This window comes from Agelaius phoeniceus, chromosome 17 (assembly GCF_051311805.1).
Source record: "Agelaius phoeniceus isolate bAgePho1 chromosome 17, bAgePho1.hap1, whole genome shotgun sequence".
Classification (NCBI taxonomy): domain Eukaryota; kingdom Metazoa; phylum Chordata; class Aves; order Passeriformes; family Icteridae; genus Agelaius; species Agelaius phoeniceus.
Window position 1 is genome coordinate 458547 of NC_135281.1, and position 12753 is coordinate 471299.

Here is a 12753-nt window from a genome sequence, read left to right on the forward strand (position 1 = left end):
AGCTCTGTCATGTGGACAGCCATATTTGAGCAGCTGCTGTCCACCACTGGCTTCACAGCCCTGCAGGGCTACACACAGCAGCTTACAGGCTCCATGCCCACTTCCAGCCCCAACATCTCCCCTTTGTCCCTCCCTACCAGCTTGGGCAGAACTGTGCCCACCCTATGTCCAGCTAAACACAACATTGCTACTGCCATAGGAGAATGGCATCCACAGTACCCAGCTGGTAGGACCAGCACAAGCAGTACTGAAACCCTATGAACTGCAGGGTCTATGAGCCCAGGTGGTGGGGTGGAACAGCAAACTACAGAGCCAGGACAGCTGCTGGCAGTATCCTTTGGCCCATTCGTGGCCAAACAGCTGGCTCCAGTTTCTTAGAAATGCATCAGTTGTAAAATACAATCTTGCCTTCATGTACCTGTCTCTCAATGAGGCTGAATTCAACATCAGTGTCATGGGCTCTCGTCCTGCAAAAGGCTCCAGACCAGTGGGTTTTTTCCAGTAGTGATGCCAGTTCCCTTCACTGTCTGCTCCAAAGCCAAACATGGAGACCTGTGCGCATGCCAGCCAGAGCCAATGCCATGTGGACACTGGGGCATCCTACAAGCATATGGACAAGCAGTGCAAGGAGAGGTACAGTGGCAGCATCTGGTACCACTGGCTGTGCTCACCTAATGGCAGGTGTGCAAGGCAAAGAGCAGGGCTGTGAAGCCAGTGGAGGGCTATCACCCATGATGCTCTGTCCAGTTGTCATGGATGTACTTGAGGAAAGCTGGGCTCAGGATCAAAATCTGGATGGGGAGTGGAGTGATATGGTGCTCTCCATGCTGGAACAGGACAGTCAGCCCAACACAGTGCAGCCATTGGCTCACTGCCCAACAGAGTTCTGCCTGCCCCTGAGGAGCTGGAGTGTATGGAGCCATTACCTTGTTCCTTTGAACTGTTTAACTCTCAGTGCTGCAAAAGCAGAGGCAAGCAGTGATCATGTAGTAAGTACACCCACTGCTGAGGGGGCCCATTTCTTTGAAGAGGGTTGTCTATTGTCTCCCAGCACCCAGCCCAGTGGCATCTCCCACCCCTTGAGTTGGCCAAGCAGCATCGCCTGGCCTGGCTGTAGGAAGGGACGCATCAAGCTCATGGCCCCAATGTGGGCACAGCTGCCATTCCACTCATAGGAGTATGGTACTGCAGGTTGCCTAAGCCCTGTGGGGACAGGTCAATGTGCAACTACCTCAAAGTGCAGGGCAGAAGGATGCTCAGTACCTTTTGTGCCATCAGGACTCATGTCAGGTCTCCAGTGAGCACTAGAATCCCCAGATCACACTGTGCCATCCACAGGGTTTCCAGCACAAAAGACAACATCCCCCAATGCTGACACTCCGTGTGAGTTCTCCAGTGGAGAAGACACTGGTCAATCACTACAGGCCCAGAGGTTTGAAGGGGACAAGGATCAGGGCTTAGGTTCACTGCACTCTTCTGGGTACATGAATGTCACTGTAGAGATGGACAAGACACTTCTTTTCTTCATGCACAATAGCCCAATCATTATTGTTCACAGTTCGTATTTATCATATTTATCACAGTTCAAAGGGCATCATGTTTCATTCTACTTGGTAACTTACTGGAAATCAGTTCATTGCTTAGTAGTTGCTAGTGTATGTGTCCATCAAAAACTTTCCTCTCTAATGATGTTTACTTTCTTGTTTCATGGGTACAGAATTATTCTCACGGTTAGAGCCTCTATTTTCACAGGTACAATTCCTTTCTCACAGTAACTTACTAGGCTAGCTATTAGCTGCACCCAGCTGATGCAGCAGGCCTAATCTATGATTTTACAAGGGTAACAAGGCTCTTATTCTGTAAGGCTTTACCTATATGCAACACATGAAGAGATGGGTTGTTCTCATGCCAACATCCAGCGCAAAGCCAGTGATCTTTGCTCCATTCATCCTAAAGGATAGCAGGATGGTGTGTCCCAAAACAAAGGTGCATCTTCCCAGGCTCTTGGTCCCACCAGACAGGGACAGCAGGCCACCCTAGCCAGCAAAGAGTGGATATGGGTGACACAAGGCCTGTGTGTCCCAGGATGTAGGGCTCCGGAAATCAGGGTCAGCCAGCCACCTCCTTCACAGGGTTTGTATTGGCAGATTTCAACAGCATGGACAGGGACTGGGGCGTGCTAGGGTTCTCAGAAGACAGGGAGAGACCAAGTCCCTTTAGGTCACCCACCTCAGCACCCAGTCATGAGCATCAATTAGCAGCCCATGACTGGACTCTTTCAGCTGCCTGGAGTTTCCCACCACTGCACAAGTCCTGAAGTGAGATGGGTCCCACCCATCAACTGTCAGGGCCCAGAAGACATTGAAGAGTTGCTGAATTATGGCCTGGAGCTGGATATCACTTGGGACCCTGCAGGGTCTAGGGGAATAAGCACAGTGACATGCAGCATTAGCACGCCCACCAGTAGCCCAAAGGGAGACAGAGCCCCATTTTTCCTAGCAGAGACCTGGGAAAGGACAGCAAAAACAGATGGGATGTTAGGAAAAGGGTGCAAAACAGCCCAGGGGGCAGGGTATGAAGGGGAGGAAGAATTGAGCTGGGATCTCTGCATCCCTCTATCCCCATCATATCTGTTCTTGGCCCTGCCCCACTGTGAACAGATTCAGGGAGCCTGGGAAGACCAACAAGCTCCTGCCCATTGCCTCACCAGCCACCACTGAACTACATTTGAGAGCTCGTGGTGTGCACCTGTCAACAGAGGCCCTATGGCTGCCTTGTAGTGGGTGTTGAACCATGCAGAGCTGTTGGTAGGGGCAGTGCAGTGGGCAGTAGGGGTGTGGAGGAGGGAGGGAACCCAACAAGACCAATGCTATCTGTGAGGGCTCAGAAACAATGCCACAGGACAAGCAGCACAGGGCACAGGGCCAGCACCACCTTTGTGTACCTCTGTAACAGCAGCCCATGAGCCACCTGCAGTGATGTGTCACAAACACCAGTGGCAGTGGCACCACAGGATGCCTTCTTACCCACTCTCTCTGCCCAGCTTCCTAGGACACCCCTTGGATGCTCACCCACCCTGAGGGAACTGAAAAAGCCCAATATTAATTTCCTTTTCTAAGTGTTCAATGATGTTATTGCTGTATTCTGCTGTTGCCACTGCCACCATTTACTTCAGCCCAGACAGGGTTGGCTGGAAGCATGTGCTGTACAAGAAACTTCTCTCTGCCTGCAACATATTTAGGGTCTGTAAACTGACCTGTGAACTAGCAGCAAAGCATCATCACCCTGGCCACGAGTCAAACATCAGCTTCCCCATCCTAAGTGGTGTACATTCACCTACCAAGTGCACAATGCTAGCAGTGAGCCCTCTTCCCCATGCCTGAAGAGAAGCTGGGGCAGAGGAGCCCCACAACCTCTCTGCCCTGCTGAGCCCATGCAGGCACCATGCAGCTCCCACCCTAGCAGTCCTGGGGTTATGCAGTTTCAAGGGCATTAAATCATTGCCAGAAATAACATCTGTTCTCTATCAAAAAGCTCTCATGTAGCCTAAGGTCAGAGGGAAAAGGGCTTTCCATTCTTCAGGGAATTCATTAAGTGCTCAGTGACACAGGACTTGGCTTCTGTGGCCCAAGGCAAGAGCAAAGAGCAGAGCTTCATGGCAGCCTTCATCCCAGGGTCAGAAGAGAACACAACTGGCTTGTGGAGGTGTCCCCTCTCTACTAGAAAATCCCTCATGTTCTCACAGTAGCACCCTGTGCCTCCCTCAGTTGCTATGTGTCAGCACTAGCTCTATTTCTCCATAGAAACCATTTTCTGCATGTCCTGGAGAAGAGAGCCCTAATGGACATCCCTGCTCACCATGGTGGCTGCCTCAGATCTGTGCTCAGATCTGACCCCCAATACACGTCCCAGACAGCAAAACTGCTGTCCCAGGGGTCCAGTCAACCAACAGAGATGGGAGACAGAACAGAATGGAAGAATCTGTGGATGTGACAGCCTGGTCAGAGAGTGAGAAAACTAGATAAGTGTGATGGTGTTCACAGGGGTACTTGGATGAGGGAAGAGACGAGGATCTGACTCCATGTTTCAGAAGGCTTGATTTATTATTTTATAATATATATTACATTAAAACTATACTAAAATAATAGAAGAGAAGGTTTCATCAGAAGGCTAGCTAAGAATAGAATAGCAAAGAATGATAATAAAAGCTTGTGTCTCGGACAGAGAGTCCAAGCCAGCTGACTGTGATTGGCCATTAACTAGAAACAACTCTATGAGACCAATCACAGATCCACCTGTTGCATTCCACAGCAGCAGATAACAATTGTATGTATACATTTTGTTCCTGAGGCCTCTCAGGAGGAAAAATCCTAAGTAAAGGATTTTTCATAAAAGTTGTCTGCGACAGATAAGTTTTCCCAGAATTGGCTTGTGAGACTTTAGGGAGTTGAAGATAAACAATGATAACTTCCTATTATAAACAACTGGCAGGTGTTGTTCTCCTACTCTCGGTTTTCCTGTTTTTCTCAGAGATTGTTTATAAGAAAAGCATTTTGTTAATTAGCCAATCAGGTGAAATGTATTGATAATTGACAAATCTGGTCTATCTGTATTGGAACAGTGTATAAAAAGAGAGAATTTGAAGTAAAGCGAGATGCTGTGCCAACCAGCCTTCTGATGAGTCTGTGTCGTTTCTTACATAACAGCAACAAGAATCTGCATGATCCTAGGTGGCTGAAGCCTGCTGTTCCTTCTAATAGCCTGGCCCTTCTAAAAGCCCAGGAACCATCACCCCATGTTAAAGGGGGAAGTACAAACAAGCCATTGCCAGTGCAACTGGAAACCCAGATGTGGGTTCTCCCAGGCAGGAAGATGCCATGAAATGCCAGCTCTTCTCCCCACAGGGTGGCTACCAGAGACCCCACACTTTCCCTGATGACAGTCACAAGTTCCTATGACCTAATCTTTTGTACTCTTGCAAGCAGCCACTCCACTGAGCACGAACAGGCGAAGGTGATGCTACTGGTCTCAGTAGCCTCTCCAGTGCTTTTTGCAAGTGCAGCAACTGTGAAGGGAAGAGGCAGTGTTGTACCATGCTGTGGGGGAGAACTGTGGGTGGTACAGTAAGGTCAGAGCTGCTGTCCCTTCTTCGTCAATACCTGCCACTCTGGCATTCTGGCACAGCCTCTCCGTGAAGCCCAGAAGCTGAATGCCCCAGTCAGGTTCCCAAGGCCAAATCAGGAATTTAATGATTAAGAAATTCCTCTGGGTGGGAAAATCTGCCTGGAGTGGAGCTGCCCTCCAGCCTCTGTGTGTCCTGCTGGGATGGCTCACTGACACCAGCAACGCAGAGCTCTCAACAGCCTTGTACATCCAGCACCTCACCAGGACTCTTGCACACCTGGATGTAATTTTCACTCAGAGGGGACAGAACACTGTGAAATGTGCTCAGCAATTAGAAAAGTATAGCCAGTGAAAAAGCAGTGCAAGCTAAACAGTGATTATTTTATCCAAGGAGAGGTCAACACTTAGCTTTGCAAAGAAGTTTGGCACAAAGATGAAGGATCTAGAAACTCAAACTAGAACAGCACTGGAAAATGCAAAGGGTCTGTATTTACTGGTTTCAGGCTCAAAGGGCCTCTGCACCACTACTGGGGAGCCAGGCAGGGACTGTGCCCTGAGCTGTCATGAAGCACATTTTCTGGATCACACAGAGAATGAAACATGGGTGGGAGGAATTAGGGACAGCACAGCCTCTGTGGTGCTGGCTCCACTTGTTTGCTTTCCCAAGCTCCAGTGTGCTCAATCCTTACCACACTTATAAAGACCGTGAACCCTGCAGAGCAGCAGTTGATTCTGGAGGAATCAAAGAAGGAGAAAACTTCTTCATCAGACACAAACCAAAACTAGTTCCACTGACCTGATCCCAAAGCCCCTGGCAATGGTGTGAAGAACTAAAATGAGAGACTGGGAGGTTTTGTGTCCAGAGGAGGTGCTGAGTAGCAGGTCATCTCTGGGGAGTTTGAGAGAGGGATCCAGAAGATGCCTCCTTCTGCTTGAGCATCCTTATGCAGGCAGCTGATTCTCTGCACCCAGGCATGTGCAGGTGCATCATATGGGGTCTCAGTTTCCCAGGGAAGGTCTGTGCACGGAGCCAGCAGTGCTGCTCACCATGATCTCAAGATCAAGCAAGGTGTCCCTAAGGAAAGGGCTCTGCCTTTGCAGTGTCCTCAGGAAGAAAGATGTCTCCTGCAGCCCAGAGAAGGAGGGCCACTGTAGACACTGCAATCTTCTCCATGTCCAAAATTTCACTCTGTAACCTGCTAAAAACCTGGAATTATAAACAATACAAGGATAGCATTCCCAGCAATTAGCAGAAAGATGTCAATGCCAAGGAATCACAGCACTCCTGAAAAGAGAAACTGCTAGGAGCAACACCAATTCAGGTCAAAACTAAAGGGGATAAATACTGGCAGATGTGGGAACTGAGCTGATGCTGGCCTCTGGTCACCTCCTAAACTACTCCTCCGAGGAAGAAGGGGTGACACATCCCAAGCATGGCCAGAACATGGATCTGGCTCCTGGAGGAACCAGTGTGGGCCAGACTGTTCCACTGTGCTCGATCAGATGTGCAGATGGGGTCCTTGACTTTCAGGCACAACAACAATCAGGCTGGTCATCTAACACCTTTCATCACATGTGGACAACAGCAACATCCACTGTTAGGCAACACAGTGCAATCTGGTCCTCCACCATGATATGATGTAAGCAACAAACACACCATCAGTCTGGGAACTGGAAAGGGCAGGGACTGTGGACAGGGTGGAGAGCAGCAGCAGGGGAAGAGGACATGGCTGCAGTAATCCGTAGTTCTCTGGGCTTTGTATGGGTCTGGTTCCAGCTAGCTAGAACCCAAGCCCACACGGACCTGCATGTCCTGAAGATAAAAGATGAGAAGCGCTCTTCCCCATGTGGGAGCGAGTATCCTGTTAATTGGCTTGGGCCAGGACACTTCTGGAGAGGGTAACCACCCAGGCAGGAAAAAAGGGTGTGGCCTCCTTGCAGTGGAGTTTTATGCCCCACGGAAAGGGGGCGGGGAAAGATGTCCATGGCCAATGGAATGCCATTGGGGAGGGGTGAGGGGAGGGGCCACCCATGAATACAGAAAGGGGGGGAAGTGTGTGAGGGAGCAACCATGTGAAAGGGAGAGGAATACACCATCCACGTGACCAGTAACATTTTTTCCCATCACCCAATACAAAGACAGCCACTAAATAAAACTACTTAGTGCAATACAACACATGGCCAGGAAGCAGAAGGACATAGCATGGAGGTTTGAATGAGAAATATGTTACCAGAAGGTGGGAGATATGCAGCTCCAAGGTGCTCCAAGAGCTGCCAGCATTAGGGTGCAGCTGCTGTGCATCACATGCTTGGCACCCTTTGTTGCCGCCATTCTTCCCAAACTGCTGAGATCAGCTGGGATGAGGCTGGTTCCTCAATGCACCCAGAGGCTCCAGCTTTCCAGATATCCATATTGGACACCCTGGGGCTGCTCCTGGAAGCATTCACACATTTGTCAAAGATCTGTGCTGTGGAAGACCCTGCCTCAGCCCTCAGTCTGCCACCCTGCCTGGGCATATGAGAGCTGTCCTCTCTTCAACCCATGGTGTGGGACCAGTACTAGGCACAGGTTGCCCATACAAACATCTCCCCCCTTGCTCTTGTCCTCAGCCAACAGGTGCCTGTCGCCTGGTGTTATGGGTTTGGGAAGATGCCCATGCACAAAAAACTCGAGACACAGTTAGAACAGGAAAGCAAGTCAATTTTATTTGTCGCGTTAGCAATAAATACATGCTGACCCCTGGATGTTGGAGAAGCTGCCAAGCAGTAGAAGGTGATAGAACATGGCTCTAGAGCGGGAGAGGCAGGAGGGCAGCACACGTTCAGGATGTCCCCTGCATCAACATGGTGTGCATCATGTCATCCTCTCTCTCCAACCCAGGACCACACCCTATATCTCCTCCTCAGGAGTGGCCATCAACATCATCTCACATGGGGTCAATGCATGAGATGAGATCACGATGGCCCATGACCACACTTCCATGCCAACAGTTTTATTGTATTGTTTCCCTTTCACAAGATAAATCCCACCAGGTGACTAATACAGGCTGCATTTCTAAAGGTTAGTCCTACCAACTAACAATAAGTTCTTCTTCTACATTATTTTGTCAACATGCTACAGACCAAACTACAGACCAAATATGTCAGGCCTTAGACCCATCTGCAGTCTCTGACACCCCTGGCCACCATAACCTGTCACATGCCTTTAGGCTGCATCCCTGTAGCACTCCACCCCTGCTCTTCTTCTCCATGCTGTTGTCAGTAGCCTTGCAGTAGTCCATGTGGCTGATGAAAGCAGAGGTGGTGGGTGACCTGAAGTCCTCCTGTGTAGTAAACCCCATAGATTTAGGAAAAGCACCGTGGAGAATATGAACAATAGGAATGCTGAAACAGCAAAAGAAAATTCCTGTTTCCCTGTCCTCCGCCCATAACCTATCTCTGTAACCCTATAAGGCAATGTCATGTTAACCCCTTACCATTGGTCAAGCTTGGATCCTTTCCAACCCTATAAAAGAAGCATACTGTACCCCATTAGGGGAGAAAGAAGAAGAGCAGAGACCCTTCACGGACCTCCCCAAATAAAGCCATCTCCGTGGAACAGCCTGCGCCTTCTCCTTCTCCTCTCTCTCCGTCTGCTGCAGCCTCAAGCCCGGGGCACCACTACCTAGCAAGCAAAGCTGAAATCTTGAGAGCTTGTTAGTCACTATAGAGCTGATAATCACCATGCTTGCTAGATGGTAGCCCTGCAGCCTTGGCATGAGCGAGCTACCTCGGGCACCCGGTCCCTACCCAGGGACTGAGCTCCTGAGCCCTATTGCTCTGCTTTATGATAAGGCCAAATCAGAGAGGCTATTACTCCTGCACCCGCTGCACACTGAGATCAGGGCAGCCATGGTGCTGACCAGGAAGGGGAACTGCAGGTATGAATCATGGTCATTTGGGCTTGGAGGAGCTTGGAGGGGTCTGGGGCAGAGGCCTGGGGTCACTCTGCTGCCAGCAGCAAAGGCAGGACGGAGCCTCGTGTCTCGCAAACTCACACCCTGAACAGACACCGCCCCACCCTCCTTTCACTTTGTACACACAGACACACACCTCAGATCCCTGGCACATAGCAGCAATTATAAACCGAAGTATTTTGAGGAAGCCTGCGTGTCTCGGCTTTATGCCCAGAAAAGTTTGCTGTAACTTTAAGGTGGGTCAGTGGGCGGGGTGTGGGAGCCTTGAGAGCCGTGGGCTTTGTTCAAAGCCTCGCTCCGGAGCGTGCTGGGTGCCACGCAGACCAGACGTTACTTTGTTGTTTAGCTAGCTTGAGTTTTTTGTTAGCTTAAGCAGCAAGTTCTTTTTTCCCCTTTCCCTGGCCCGGCGAAACTGCGGCAGGAATCCTCCAGCAGCTTTTGGATATTTTATCCTGAAGTGTTCCTCGTTTTGGTCCGAGATCCGACAATCGTCAGGAGACCGTCGGCCAGGAGCTGTGGGAGCCGCGGCAGCCACTCCGCCGGCCCAGACCTCGGGGAAAGCAGAACCAACAAGAGAAAGGACACCAAAATCCACCAGCTTTATCTACTAAGAGAAGGAGACCAATGCCAGCATTTCAGCAGGTGGTGTGGTGGGAAATGTGGTTGAGCATGGCTGAAAGAGCCAAGAGGGCTCTCTGGAAGTGTGCACTGGATGTGCTGGAGTGTACTGAGTTTGTTTGATTGGAGCAATCGCTGCTGGGGCTCACTGGGCACTGCCGGAGAGGACCAGGCACTATTTATGAAGGCAACATCCCACTAAATAGGCCCTGCAGAAAAACAGGGAGCGATGCAGCACTGTCACAGCCCAGGGCTTTGTTGTAGCCCCAAGCAGGTGTTGCATGACCTGAGCCCTTTGCAGCCTATTTCACCCCACCTTGCAGCCCAAAGGTCCCCTAGAGGGAGAGAGGCCTCCCTCTTTGCCATTCTGGGGTCCCCACCCCATGGCTTAACTCTAGCCTCACTGGGGGAACATCATGTCTGCCCCACATTGACTTCTGGGTTCATGTCCAGCCAGAGTCCTCACCTGCTTCACATCTACCTGCCTGGCTCTGCCCAGACAGTTTTGTCTGCAAAACATGCTCTATTCCTGCCCCATTCAAAAGGCCATGATGCAGGCACCTTTGCTATAAAATTGCATAGTCAGATAAATTCTTTGGAAAAGCTGTGGTCCCACTAAGCATCACCTGCACTACTCAGAAGGAATCTATCCTCTCAAAACCCTGGTTGAAACACCTCCACTTGGATCAGATCATGTCAGGGCTTGTCTGTGCAGATGACAAGAAACCTGGTGCACCACAAACCATGCCAAGAACAATTTATGAATTTATTTTCTCATTTAGTTTACATCAGCCCAACAGCAAACACAGATGCACACTCATGACCCCATGTTGTCCCAGTGTAGTCCTTGCTGCTGGACTACTCAGGAGGAAGGGCAAAGGGGCAGTAGTGAGGACTGCTGAACCAGGATCAGCCTGTACCACACAAAGAAACAGATTGTCCCCCAGCTCCAGAAACACAAGCATCGGAGAGAGTAGCTAAGGAGTTTTTATTCACAAGGAAAACAAAGCTCACTTCTGCAGGTCTCTGTCTCTCTAGGCTGTCTCTGCACCTGCAGGTTTTCATCAAACTTTCTGATCTTATCTTGATTCCTGCCACAATCACCCATCCTTGAATAATCTCTGCTGAAGAGCATTTATCCATTAATGATCTTCTCGCTGATGTATCCAGGCATGGTGTAGACTAAAAGAACCAGGAAGATTGTCAGAACAGTGACAACAAACAGCACAATTATGTATCTCTTGTACCGCTTCCAGATAAAAAACGCAAAGGTCTTCATGGGATTCACAAACCAGTTGAAAGTTGTTTTGGGCCGACTAGAACAGGAAGAGAAGAATATATAAGCACATGCTCAATCCACAGACCATTACGTTGGCCCTTCTGCTTCGGTGTCCTGCTACTCTCATGAATCACTAGCTCTTCCTGCTGCTTCCAGGCAGGATCAGCCCAGGGGCTACAGTAAACACATTGCCTGTGGAAACACTAGAGACAACAGGATGGGACTCTGGAACAGTGCCCCAGTGCCCCCAGAGCTGTCCTTCACCTTCGTACACAAGGGATCCCTTCACACAGACAGATCTGACCATTGTACAAGCAATGTTATGGCACAGCTGCCTTGAGTATCACCCTTAGATCAATCCTGGGTCAGGTGCTGCAGCCTCAAGTCCTGTGGACTCACTTGAGCTCTGGGAAACTCTGGCAGTCCTGGTCCTGCAGACCCCAATGCCCAGGACCCCAGAGATTGATCTTGTCTTCCAGACAAGCCAATACTCCTGGTTTCCATACAAACTGCTGCTGAGAACATGGCACTGTCTGTTCAACCTAAAGGCGATAATACATATACTCACTTGGGCTTCTCCAGGGGTTCAGGCCCTTTTCGGCCCAAGCCAACAGGACTTTTGTCAGCCTCCTCCACAGTCAGCAGCTGGAACTCTGCTTCCACCTTGCCCTGGAGGGACAATATGTCTGAGCCACAGTTGAATGTGTTGCTTCACAAACCAGCCCAATGACCACACATCATGCCACAACTGGGTATTTTTCTCCCAGTTCCACTTAGAGATGGCTCAGAGCTTTTTTCTCCATTGGCTAGAGTCTTACTTCACAGTCAGTGGAAACTGTGGCCTGGTAAGAAACTGTTTGCAGACAAGGAACTGTATTTTAATGAACTCCCCAACTACCTGATTTGTCTCTACCCTCCCACAGTGGCACTGAGCAAAATTCACCCTTGGAGACACACAGTGGTCCAGTAGCAGGAGTATCAGGAGCAAGTCTGTCCCTGGTCAGTTGGCACCTGCTTGTCTTGGGCAGGCAGAGACCCCCAGGACAAGCTTCTGCTGCTGTCCTGACTGGCTGATGGGGAGCCATATGCCTCTTGCTTTGGAGTAGGAGTGAGCGAGGAGAACATGGTCTGAAGTGTTTTAGTGGGAATACTAAATTCCTAAACCAATACAGCTCCCCTCATGGAGCTGAGCTCTATGGAAAGCTCAGAGGAATACATGAAGTCAGACACCTCTGCATGCCACAGCACCTGGTTTCTCAGGGGTAGACAAAGTGCTGGATCAGCAGTAGATGGAAGAAGTCTTCAGGATCCTGAAGAAGCTGGGTCACTGCTTCCCTTGTAGATTGTGTGCGCATAGGACAGGCTGCCATATCAAGGCAGAGGAAAAACACTGGCTGTGCTCACAGTGCAGCTCCCCACCTTACCGTCAGGAAATACTTGTTCCCACTGGGGTCTGTGAATTCCATGTCCTCTGGTCTGACTGAGCTGCTCCACTTCGTTTTCTTCTTCTTCTTCTTGTACTCTCTTTCCTGTCTCTCGTCATCTTCTTGATCTCTGAGTTTGATGAAGGGCCACCAGCCCCTCATGCGCTTATATCGGAAGATGGAGAATCGAGGTGTTGCATTCTCCTTGGCCATTTTGATGGTGCAATGCTCAGAGCTCTTGGCTGCCCACACCATGTCATGCAGCTTCAACTCGATGGAGCCTGCAGGCACAGGGAAGAGGAGACCACATGGTAAAACCTTGAGGTCAGCCCCACACAACATTTGGCTGTCT

General features: G+C 50.0%; 1 protein-coding gene and 1 pseudogene across 1 annotated transcript in view; both read right to left on the minus strand.

The window, feature by feature from the left end:
* Positions 1-157: 157 nt before the first annotated feature.
* On the minus strand, positions 158-4722 carry LOC129127868 (CMP-N-acetylneuraminate-beta-galactosamide-alpha-2,3-sialyltransferase 2-like; annotated as a pseudogene).
* A 4919-nt stretch (positions 4723-9641) lies between these two features.
* Positions 9642-12753, minus strand: part of LOC129127654 (fer-1-like protein 4) — a 36133-nt gene continuing 33021 nt past the window's right edge. The window contains exons 38-40 of the mRNA XM_077187350.1: positions 12402-12682; positions 11546-11646; positions 9642-11014 (exon numbers count right to left, since the gene is read on the minus strand). Of these exons, the coding sequence (XP_077043465.1) occupies positions 10834-11014; positions 11546-11646; positions 12402-12682 (563 nt within the window). The 3' untranslated portion in view covers positions 9642-10833. The remainder of the gene's footprint in view (positions 11015-11545; positions 11647-12401; positions 12683-12753) is intronic.